Here is an 11,886-nt window from a genome sequence, read left to right on the forward strand (position 1 = left end):
GAGCCCTCCCTGCCTGTGGGAGATGAGGGACTCCTCCCAGGTGCCATCAAGGTGTCCTGTTAACACACTCACATCTCCTGTCAGACGTTGATCATGTCCAGTTCTCCTTCCCTTGTGGCCTTCAGAAGCCAAGTGAGTCCAGGCCGTAGTGAGGACGAGCCACAGCCATGTTGCCTGCCATCTCCCCATCTCAACAATGCAGTATTCTCCACTTCACCCTGCCACCCCCAATGGTAATCTGAGTGTTGGCGATACACCTGCATGCAGTGGATTCCCCGGGGGCATTTTCCCTCGGCAAGGAGGCTTCCTCTGTCTTCTTTGAGTTTATGATCAACCCAATCTCAGTATTCTGTCTGAGGCTGTTCCTGGAGCCAATTCCATTTTGGGTGAGTGTGGACAGGAGGTAGACAATGCATATATATTGGGTAATTTGAAGAGAATTTAATAAAGGGACCATTTATAGTGGTGTGGCAGTATGACAGGATATCTCAAGGGATAATGCAGTACCTGGAACTGGCAATGAGCCTGAAGGGGTGAGAGGAAGGAGCAATGCAGGGCCCCAAAGCTGGAGACTGGCAGAGGGACCCTGTGGCCCATGGGAATCCTGGAGGGAGGGAAGTTGAGGAATAAATACCCTGACCTCCTTCTCCTTCTTTCTTTTGCTGGGGCCCTCACTAGCCAAACGCAAAGCCAGAGGTTAAGGGAGCCTACTGCAACGTCTGTAGACATTGGTGTGCAGGAAACTCAGTGGATAAGGGTGGAGAGAGGATCTGGTGGGGTCACAGAAGGCAGTCAGCACAGTCAACCATCTGATCAGAATTTTAATAACTGTCTTTGTGGGCATCCCAAGACATTTATGACATTGACATTTATAAAGACATTTGTAGAATGTCTCTCACTCTAAGGTCTGTTCATTTCCTCCAGATGAGATTCAGAGTGAACCTTCTGGGCAGGAGTACCACAGAAGAGATGTAGTCTTCCCACGTCCATTGTGTCCTCAGTGCATCACATCAGGAGACACATGGTGCCCGTTTGTTCTGTTAATAGTAATTAGACTGAAAAAAAGTAATTAGACCTTGATTACAGGATGAAGAAGGCAGTGCTTGCCAGATCCGGCCAACTTTCAATAAACTTAGAAACCTGAGAATAATCGGCACTGACTTTCCAGAGAGCCAGAGGGACTGTAGCACACCTGGTCTGCTTTCATCTTTTCTCATCCTCTTTGAAAATACCAGGCACAGAGTCTTGTTGGCAGGAAAAGGGGGGAGTGGCGAAGCTCCGCCGTCACTTAACTCCCACTGGAAGTCTCTCCGCAGCTATTTTCTGTGTGGAGCTGCGGAGTCAGGCCAGGCTCGGAGATGATCCCCTGGCCGTCTGTCTCTACACGTGCCCTGCAGGTACACACTTACACACAAGTGTGAAAATCGGTATGGACTGGGGTGCCTGGCTGGCTAAGTCTGAGGGGCACGCGACTTTCCATCTCGGGGTCCTGAATTCGAGCCCTAAGAGATTACTGAAAAGAAAAGAAAGAAGAAAAAAGAAGAGAAAGGAAAAGAGGTTTGTAGGAGGAGCCTATGCCCCTGTGCCAAATTGGGTCTTTTTGCCAGCATCATGATCATGCGTGGCCCGTTCTGTGCCAGTCTTGGAGTTCCTTCTAAAGCACTGCACGGGGGCAGCCCCCGGTGGCTCAGCGGTTCAGCGCCGCCTTCAGCTCAGGGTGTGATCCTGGAGTCCCGGGATCGAGTCCCACGTCGTCGGGCTTCCTGCATGGAGCCTGCTTCTCCCTCTGCCCGTGTCTCTACCTCTCTCTCTCTCTGAATTAAAAAAAAAAAAAAAAAAAAAAAAAAAAAACTTAAAAAAAAGCACTGCCACGTTGCAGGCTCCGGTGTGGGCTAGTTTTCCGTGTGCGTGGAGCTGGTCGCGGCTCTCAAGTGCTCCCCCCTTTCTGGGCCGGCTTGGTACGCTCCACGAACCCCCCCCCATTGCCTCCGATGGTGGTTGCACCCACCGCCCCGGAAGCGTTTCGCGCTGCTGCGGGTGAGGCGGCGCAGCGGCGCATGGAGCCGTCGGGCCGTCGGAGCGGCCTGGGCTGCGGCCCGGCGCCCGCGGAGTCGGCCTCGGCATCCGTGAGCCTGGCGCAGCTCGTGCAGCTGGTCCAGCAGGGCCGGGAGCTCCCTGGCCTGGAGATGCGCCACATCGCGGCGACCCACGGCGAGCCCACGGCGTCGCAGCTCCCGCGGAGGCCCAAGCCCTGGGAGGCCGCGGGGTCGGCCGAGGCCGCCGCATCGCCGCCCTAGACCCCGGGTCCCGGGAGACGAGCCGCGTGGACGGGTCCTGCTCGGCGGAGGCGGGATTGCGCCCTCTCGATGGCCCGCAGTGGGTTCCTGAGGCTCCATGTCCTTTACCTCTTGGACCCGGAAGGCGGGGCTGTGCCCTGCGTTACCTCGGACCCCGGATACTGGCCTCGGCTTTTCATCCTTTGTGCATTCGCCCGGACTCATCTCGGCTGGACTTAAGCCTCCTGGGAGTATAATCGGGGTTGTCTGTATCCGTATTTCTGAAGCATGATCCTCATTAAATTTTTAAAATACCCAGTTTCAGCCCTTAAAATTGACAAATCTCATACTTCACTGTCCCCGATGCATAGATATTTTGATTTTAAAAAAATGATTTTATTTATTAGCACGAGCAGGGGAGGGGCAGGGGGAGAGGAAGCAGCAGACTCCTCAATGGGCAGGGAGCCCGGGGTGGGGGGGGGGAGGGGGCGGGAGGCTCTATCCCAGGACCTGAGATCACGACCTCAGCAGAGGTCAGATACTTGACCGAGCCTTTCAGGAACCTTTTTTTTTCTTCTTTCGTTTTATGAGAGAGGTAGAGACATAGGCAGAGGGAGAAGCAAGCTCCCCTCGGGAAGCCCAATGTGGGGGGGGCGGGGGGACTCTATCCTGGATCCCAGGATCACGCCCTGAGCCAAGAGCAGAAGCTCAAGCCCTGAGCCACCCAGGCGTCCCGATGTGTTTTCCTTCTTACAATGCTACTGAAGAGGCACACAGAATTTTATTAGTAATGGAAACGAATTCGGGATCCAAATGGTGTTGATTTTAGCTAGCCATTCTCTAGATCAGCAGCTAATAAAAGGTTTGATGATTACACTTGGCCCCAGAAGGACTTCAAAGATACATTATATCAATGAAATCCCAAAGCATTAAAAAAGCCAATCAACAACAACAAAAAGTCTTAGGACTCTTTGGTTCAGGGAATTAGTAAGGTCAGGCTCCAAGTTTAGAACAGAAGAAAAGCTCCTACAACCACTTTCTCAAGTTTGTCTCTTTAAATAACCCACATGGCTAGCAGCCCCCACTCTTGCTTCCTGAAATTAGTTGGTTTTCCCTACACCTAGAACATATATATGGCTTATGGTGTCAGGAATGGGTGTTGGTGGCCATGAACCATTCACATAAGCATACACTATGTACAGATTATACAATAAGACTCTTTTTTTTTTTTTAAAGATTTTATTTATCCATTCATGAGAGACAGAGAGAGAGAGAGAGGGAGAGGGAGGCAGAGACACAGGCAGAGGAAGAAGCAGGCCCCATGAGGGGAGCCCGATGTGGGACTCGATCCGGGGTCTCCAGGATCACGCCCTGGGTCGAAGACAGGCACCAAACCACTAAGCCACCCAGGGATTCGCAATAAGACTCTTTTTTCCCCCAGAAATATAGTTCCACAACTTGTTCAAGGAATGGTGTATCATAGTACATGACACAGAAGTACATTAACGGGCAGCCCCGGTGGCTCAGTGGTTTAGCGCTGCTTTCACCTGGGGTGTGATCCTGGAGACCTGGGATGGAGTCCCACGTCGGGCTCCCTGCATGGAGCCTGCTTCTCTCTCTCATGAATAAATAAAATCTTAAAAAAAAAAAAAAAAAAAAGTACATTAACTTTTATAACTTATTTACATAGAGTTCTAAGTTTAAAGCTATTATATTGTTTAATCCTTTGAACTGTGAGGCACACATGCTAGACTAGCTAGCCCCATTTTGCAGGTAAGAATGGAAATATTCCTTTATTTAGTATAAAACAGATCTGTGATAGAAACCCTGGGCTTCCAACACTCACAAATGCTCTTTTCCCATAGCTTTTCCTTACATCATTTAAAAGTAATTTGATTTCACAATGCTTTAAAGTATAAGTGTAAGCTCTAACATCTATTCCTGGCAGGTTCTCTTGAGCTAACCAACCTAATTAATTACCTCACAATCTGGCACATTTTAAGGCATTGTTGTATTTCTAACTCAACCTCACGGTTACGTTTGAGGGCTGAATGAGCCAAAAGTACGGCAAAGCTGATCCTTTAAGGGACCAGGGGACACAACGGTTGTGTGTTTTCAAGTCTTACCTATGCTGGCACACCTTTACCAACTATTCAGATGGCAACTGAAGCAACAAAGTGACACAGATGATCAACACAAGCAAGATCAGATCCCCGTTTTCTAGGTCTCATGACCCCAAGAGCCCTAGTGTTGGTCTACTACATTGTTACCAGCAGGGTAGACAGCAATACTTTTGTTGAAGTCTAAACTATGCAAGCAGAGGGTCCAATTAAGCCTGCCTGAGGCCTAAAAGACCTAACAGTACTACTTTCATCCATGCCAAACCAAGAAAATTCCATCCTGAAGCCCAGCAGAAACAAATGGTGGGCATTTCTCAGAGGTAGATGGTACATGGGGCTCAGGAAATCTACCAGTGTTCCTTTTTATTTTTAAGATTTTTTTTATTCATGAGAGACAGAGAGAGGCAGAGACACAGGTAGAGGAAGAAGCAGGCTCCCCTCAGAGAGCCTGATGTGGGACTTGATCCCTGAACTCCAGGAGCTGAAAGCAGAGCTCAATTGCTGAGCCATCCAGGCATCCCTACCACTTTTTTTTTTTTTAAAGATTTTATTTATTCATGAGAGAGAGAGAGAGAGGCAGAGACACAGGCAGAGGGAGAAGCAGGCTCCATGCAGGGAGCCTGATGTGGGACTTGATCCTGGGTCTCCAGGATCACGCCCTGGGCTGAAGGCAGCGCTAAACCGCTGAGCCACCCGGGCTGCCCTACCACTGTGTTCCTAGGAAACACCCAATTGGATTCAAAGGGAAAAGCTATCTTGGTAAGCTTTGGTCTTCCACAGGCCATGAGACCAGAGAAGACTAACAATGTCAGGGCCCAGGTGACCAATCCAGGTATTGCAGGACTTCCTTACATAGGTGCATGGATCCCTAAGAAGAGTCTATGAACATACAAAACTTCCAAGCAAAAATCTGAGTGTATGGGTTTCCTGGGAAAAGTGCTATTCCCTTCTCATAGACACAAGAACAGGTTAAGATCCTGAGCTAAAGCAATGGACCAAGCCAATGACAGGCTAGGTGAAGGATGCCACCAAATACACTTCAGGGGCCAGCCAAGTGTGAGAACTCACAAAGCTGTCACCAAAAAGTTAGAACACGGACTCACAGCAGAGACAGCTGAGCACTGTTTTTGTGCTCTTCTTTGTAACTATTTCAAGGTCTGTCCAAAACAAGGCCCCAGAACCCCCAGGTTCAAGTATGTCCCTGAGCTTGGTCCACTGCCGTCTTCCATTCACGTTTGGGTATTCGTTCACCATTAAACCTCAGAACAGAAGATGTGACGCAGCAGGACTCCTTCTATGGCATGAGTCCTCTGCTGATTTGAGAGGTGGCAGTGGCAGGCAATGTGGAAAATACACTGGAATTTTTCCTTGAAACTGCTGTGGTCAGAAGTGCCTGCCAGGAGCATCATCTTTTCCTTGACCCTCCCTCTAGTTTCTGAAGATAGAGCAGAAAATAATCTTCTTTGAAGATACTGGTAACAATTCCAGAAGACAAAACACATGCCACCAATGCACTGTGCTTCCAGATATTCTGAGGAAGAAAAACACAACTTCATTAACATAAGTTTAATGAAAGCACCTCAGATTAATCACAATAAGCAATTTCAAAAAGTTAAGATACTTTCAACAAAATAGATGGTTTAAATCTTCATGTCCTTTTTGAAACTGGTTTTTAATATTCTCTCCCCATTTCCAGGTAAATGACCACAGCGATACAGATTTTTTTTTTTGCTACTCGACATTTTCTAGCCTTTAATTGTTGGATACACATAGTGTCATGTCCTGACCAGGCAGTCACTGTTCTAAGCACATTTCCATGTTAGACTGGTAGCTACCAGTCTTCTCACTCCCCCCATTGCTAGAGTTACTTTTCAGATACTGGTAAATGCAAAAACACTTTTTTTTTTTTAACTGGACAGACATGGCCCATCAAAGCCAGCCAAAGGGCAGTTTCCAGCCCTGCCTCACCTGGGTTTAATTCAGCTGCCGAATGAGCTGATTGATGCGTTCACCTCGATAGCCAGGTAAGCCCACCTCCTTGAGGAAGCCCACTCTGTTCTTGGTAGCATGTCGGGCCATTGAGAGGTGGAAAGGACGTAAGAACGCAGAGATGGCCTGGAAATTCTTTCCCGGAAAGGCAATTTCATGAATGAGGTCTTCCAAGCAAATAACACCATACTTCCCTAAGAAACAAAAGGTACAGATTCCTTTATTCAACACTTCTCCAGTATATACTATGAGGCTCTTACGTGCCAAAGCTGGGCACTCTAGTAGATTCTTGGGACCCCAAGAAGAATTTGACCTAAATTCCACACCAAGAAGACCAGAGATCCTTGCTTTGTACCCCAACTGACCTGTAAAGTGGAACACTCACCCAGATGCTCCTCAATCACTGTGTTGTCCGTCAAAGGGATGGTTTTATTCTTGACCTTGGCTTGTCCACGTTTCAAGATGAGTTCCCGGACAGACTTCAGATTTGGAAATCTATGTGAGGCAGAATGAAGTACAGCCTTATCAGCCCCTGGCACTGTAACTGACACTGGCCTGTCTCAGTCCTGCAGCCTGGCCGAGGAGAGATTTGTCCACACCCCCCCTTCTTCCCACCAAGAAATCTGTTATCACACTACAGCTGGGACGCTTGGAATTACACAAGTGAAGAAGGGGGTCAAAAACCAGAGTGGCCTTGACTAGGTAATTAGAAATTAAAATTTATGGATATAAACATTCACCACAGAAAAAAAATTTACTTTCCCAGGTAAAAATAAAATAAGCGCTGGCTTATAGTTCAGGACTCTTACCTTATATGACCCTTACTCAAGATGGTGCCAGAATTTGAAATTAAATCCAGGCCTTGGTGATCCCTGGGTGGTTCAGCAGTTTAGTGCTGCCTTCGACCCAGGGCGTAATCCTGGAATCCTGGGATCAAGTCCCATATTAGGCTCCCTGCATGGAGCCTGCTTCTCCCTCTGCCTGTGTCTCTGCCTCTCTCTCTCTCTGTCTCTCATAAATAAATAAGTAAAATCTCAAAAAAAAAAAGAATCCAGGCCTTTGCTGGGTTTTAATATTTGAAGGAACACTACTCTTACATAAACACTGCCCCAAGCTGTTTGAAGACCCCAAATTAATTTCTTTCTACCACTCTTACTCAGCCTCAGCCTACAAGTGAACAAGCCCTGCCACGGTACTGCTCATGGCACATTATCAGCAGCTCTGCTATCTCCTGTTCTACTTGTCCCACGTTCCAAGGTTCTACGGCTGGCAGCTGATTTCTGGTGACTGTGGTCACAACAAAATATTTCTTGAAGCAGCAACACAAGCCTCAGAGAAGAGTATCCCATGCATCGTAGTGTTCTCATCACGCTCAAATACAATCTAATATGAATCCACACACCCAAAAAATCTTCTCACCCCCAGGTCACATAAGGTTCCACTATCCGCAGTGTCTTCATGGTCTGGGGGGTTACTCTGAAAAAGACACCACTGAAGATCTTCTTCAGGCGCAGCCTTGCAATGGTCCTCTGTACCAGTGAACTCACCCCATTAATCCTGAAATGAACAGCAGAGGACGTCAGGCTTTATTCAGTTTACGTAAGGCCAGCAAGCAACTATAAAATGTTTGCCACTACAGGGCATCAAGAGAGCAAGACACAGACTATGTCTAACAGGTCAGGAGGTGGCAGCTATGTAAACAGATCATTCTCACATGATGTGGAGCAATGCCTGAGGTGCTATAAGAACACAGAGGGAGGCCCTGATTCAGTGTGTGTTGGGGGTGTGTGAGTGTGTGTGTAGGGCTGTGAACGTCAAGCAAAGGAAGCTGGACTTGCTGCCTGGGCAGTAACAGCACAAAGACTTTAGGGAAAGGAAACACAATCACCTTTCTTCTTTATGATCACTGAGGAGAGCATATAAGACAGATCTGAAAGTGTGACATCAGAGGCAGGGAAACTCAGGAAGCTAATGCGACAGTCCAGGAAAGAAATTATGAGAAATGGTAGGAAGGTTAATAACTAGGACTCAAAAATATTTAAAGCACACACTTTTCTGGTTTGGGTGCCTGGGTACTGGAAAGAGGGAGGCAGCTGTACATGCAGGTAGACTGGGTAAAGTACAATTAAGTGAGAAAAAAGCTTTATGAACTCTCCCCAGCACTAAATACGTTCCATTTACTTGACCTTGGTTCAGTTCCTAGAAAGAAGCCTTGATTCTCTCAATTCAGGACTTTCTGCATCTATGCCTGGAAAGCCTTCCTTGAAATTTGTGAATTCCTTCCATGTTTGCAGGTCTCAGCTTCAAGGCCCTGTTTTAGAGTGTCCTGAACCAGTACTGCTCCAACAACAGTCAACCTTCACAGCACTGGGTGTATTTTCATGTCTGTTTGCCTAAGGTCACTCTCCTAAAACCTTAAAGACAAAAACCACGTTGTGCTTGACCCTGAATTCCCAGCACAACTTGCCCGAGTGGCTTAAAGCCTATTATAACTCACTTCCCCCAGAAAGGAGTCTAAAGCTGAACCAACAATTTGCTTCAGCCTTGGGAATGTGGCAAGTTCCCCACCTTTGGATGCGTACAATGAAGGCCAAGGAATGTTTATCTGGCACTTCTAAGCCATGAGGTTTCACTTCCAGGCGTCTGAGGCGCACCCTGTCACGCTGCTGCCGCCAGGAATCATGAAGGAACCACTCCAGTCGCTTAAACTTGAGCTTTTTTCCTTTATTCTGCTGCAAAGAAGGGAGACCATCATCACCATTTTGTGCCTCTATTTTTTACTTCTACAATAGTAATTCATCAGGCACTCTCGATTGAATGTATTTTCCATTATGTCCCACAAACCTAAGCAAACAAACACCTTCTATTCTATTTAAAGGAAAAACGAGGTACCCAAGTGAAGATGGAAGTGTGAAAACTCTGAAACTCCTAGGAAAAGCCTCTGATAAATAAACAAGTTAATTTACATGCTGTTAGCCAGCATTTACCAACACATATTTATGGAACCTAACATTGGGTTAAGCATCATGAGGTACAGAATAAGCATGAGCTTGTTTCATTTTCCTGACTTCAAAATATCTGTTTTCCAAAAACGTTTAGCAAATAGCAAAAAACTGTTTGGCACCTTTAAGTATAATATTATTTTCTTCCAGGTACACAAGCATGTGTGGTCTTTCAAATCACTTGGTATGAACCTATAGTACAATCTCCACTCCACTTTTTCCTTACCAAACTCTACTGCATTTTACCTGCAGAAAGCGTTTCATAAACACCTGTTAAACGAAGACACGAACCGTACACCTATTAGAATTGATGGCGACAGCACTGTCGACGACGCCAAATCTAGTTTAACACACCCTACACAGAACTCACCAAACACACATTCCAATTCCCCTCTCTTGGTTCCCCATCATTACCTCCTTCTTGTCCAAAAGCGCCTGCTTTGCTTGAGTGGCTTTAAGGGCCTGATAAGCCTTCCTCTTTTTCAGGAGATTTTCTGGAACCAAAGGGATCTTTTTTCTTTGCCTGATAAGAAAATCGCAATCAGCGAAAGTGTCTAAAAAGCAAATCATAAATGAAATTCTGAATCATCTCTTGGGCTTCGAGAAACCTTACTCTCTTCAAATTCCTAAAGCCAGACTTCCCTGAAACCTGTGGTTTCTGACTTCAGTCCTCAAGATGGACCCCTTAACGAGGGAACCCTCGTTCCTAAAGCAGTGAAAGGTCACGAACCCTGGGGCCACTGGCCCTCCCTAGGCCTCCATGGAGCTTTTACTGCCACAGCCTTTTAAAGACACTAGCAGCTACGTGATTCTAGAGAAACCCCGAGGGGTTAGGATGGGTGTAGACTCATCTGCAGGGGTAGTACTTGCGTCAGGCTGAGCGAACCCAAGTCCGGCACTCTTCAGCCCGCCGCCGCCGCTCCAGGTAACTCGGGCTTGACGGCGGCTTCCTCCGTCTGACTGTCAGCCCGAACCCTACGGCTTTACTCCTCATCCCACCCTTTGAAATCTGGAGTCTTTTCTCTTGTCCTTCCTTCAGTCCACAAGAACCCTTCTATTCGCGCCGCGGAGGAATAAACACCGTGGATGGCACCAGATGCTCAAGACCCCACCGAGATTCAAAGCCCGAACACTCACTCTTGCTCCGCCATGTTTCCCGAGCAGCGGCTACTGCTCATGCGCAGCCCCACCACGTGGGGGAGAGAGGACCGCTCTCGGTTTGCTTGACCATAGAGATGGGTCTTCTAGCCCTCGGAGGACCGCCCCCGACAGCTGGCGCCGTTAGCTGCCGCTAACACAGATTCCGGCCGAAGTTGCACAGAGCTTCCAAGCACTTTAGGATCCGTGTCATCTTCATAAGCCGCTCTCTTCGTTTACTATATTCGTTGAACACTGGTGGCAAGGCTTATAAACAAGGAAACGCTTCCCAAGTTGCATCCGCGACTTCCGGTGTGGAGGGCGCGCCGCTCCTCCGACTTCCGGTCGGCGGCGCGAGTTCGAGGAGGACTGGGGCGGCCCGGGTGGCGCAGCGGTTTAGCGTCGCCTTCAGCCTGGGGCGTGATCCTGGAGACCGGGGATCGAGTCCCGCGTCGGGCTCCCTGCGTGGAGCCTGCTTCTCCCGCTGCCTGTGTCTCTGCTTCTGTGTGTGTGTGTGTGTCTCTCATGGATAAATAAAATCTTAAAAAAAGAGAGAGGACGACAGGCTGGCATGATCGGCTTTTTGCTGGGTGGGGAGGGCTGGGGCCGTGACTTTGGCTCGTCCGTGTGGGTGGAGGTGTTCGTGGACGACTCCGCACGGTAGACAGTCAGTGGGTCCCGGAGCAAGTTATCTAACCTCTGTACCTTGGTCTGCTCACCCATAAGATGGACCTACCCAATAGCGTTCCGAGGATTCTGTGAAATACTCCATTTAAAGAGCTTAGCACGATGCCTGGCGGTAAGCAGGCAAACGCTATGTTGGATTGAAGAATAGAAATTCCTCCTTGCCCGTTTCGGGATCTTCTTTATATACCTCTCAACACCCGGAATTTGCTTCCTTCTTTCCCGGTCTTCATTAAACAAGGAAAAATAGCCCACGTTCTGTCTTCTGGAAACCCCCAGTGCAGGGTGTCTCCAGCATTAATATGCATCGTAGTCACCTGAGGGTCCCGTTAGAATGCAGATTTTCATTCACTAGGAGGCCGGGGGTTGATACTGTGCAGTTTTAGCCTGCTTCCCGGTGATGCCATGCTTCAAGTCTATGGGCTGAACTTTAGCAAGACTCTAGTGTCTTTCTCTGAATTCCTTCAATACATTATTATATTATATATATGTTTTTAAGATTTTATTTACTCATGAGAGACACAGAGACATAGAGGGAGAAGCAGGCTCCTGTCGTGGAGCCTGATGCAGGACTGGATCCTAGGATCTCGGTACCAAGACCCCAGCCAAAGGCAGATGCTCTACCACTGAGCTACCCAGGTGCCCCTCACACATTATTATATTTTAAACATTTCCTCA

At 47.9% G+C, this 11,886-nt stretch overlaps 2 protein-coding genes across 3 annotated transcripts; one reads left to right on the forward strand and one right to left on the reverse strand.

Annotated features, from left to right (window-relative positions):
- The first annotated feature begins 1,843 nt into the window (after positions 1-1,843).
- Positions 1,844-2,594, forward strand: PEX39 (peroxisomal biogenesis factor 39). Its single transcript, XM_072832976.1, has one exon. The coding sequence runs from the start codon at positions 1,992-1,994 to the stop codon at positions 2,295-2,297; it is 306 nt and encodes a 101-aa protein (XP_072689077.1). The 5' UTR covers positions 1,844-1,991; the 3' UTR covers positions 2,298-2,594.
- Positions 2,595-4,756: 2,162 nt separating this feature from the next.
- RPL7L1 (ribosomal protein L7 like 1) lies at positions 4,757-10,809 on the reverse strand. Of its 2 annotated transcripts, none has more exons than XM_072832982.1 (7): positions 10,525-10,809; positions 9,802-9,910; positions 8,954-9,114; positions 7,805-7,942; positions 6,771-6,880; positions 6,365-6,579; positions 4,757-5,927 (listed from the first exon to the last, which is right to left on the reverse strand). In XM_072832982.1, exons 1-6 carry the CDS (start codon positions 10,563-10,565, stop codon positions 6,371-6,373), a joined length of 768 nt encoding a protein of 255 aa, XP_072689083.1. In that variant the 5' UTR covers positions 10,566-10,809; the 3' UTR covers positions 4,757-5,927; positions 6,365-6,370. The 2 variants fall into 2 exon arrangements, with proteins under 2 accessions (XP_072689083.1, XP_072689082.1); XM_072832981.1 differs by having other exon boundaries at positions 8,954-9,117.
- Between the last annotated feature and the right edge of the window lie 1,077 nt (positions 10,810-11,886).

This window comes from Canis lupus, chromosome 7 (assembly GCF_048164855.1).
Source record: "Canis lupus baileyi chromosome 7, mCanLup2.hap1, whole genome shotgun sequence".
In the NCBI taxonomy this organism is placed as follows: domain Eukaryota; kingdom Metazoa; phylum Chordata; class Mammalia; order Carnivora; family Canidae; genus Canis; species Canis lupus.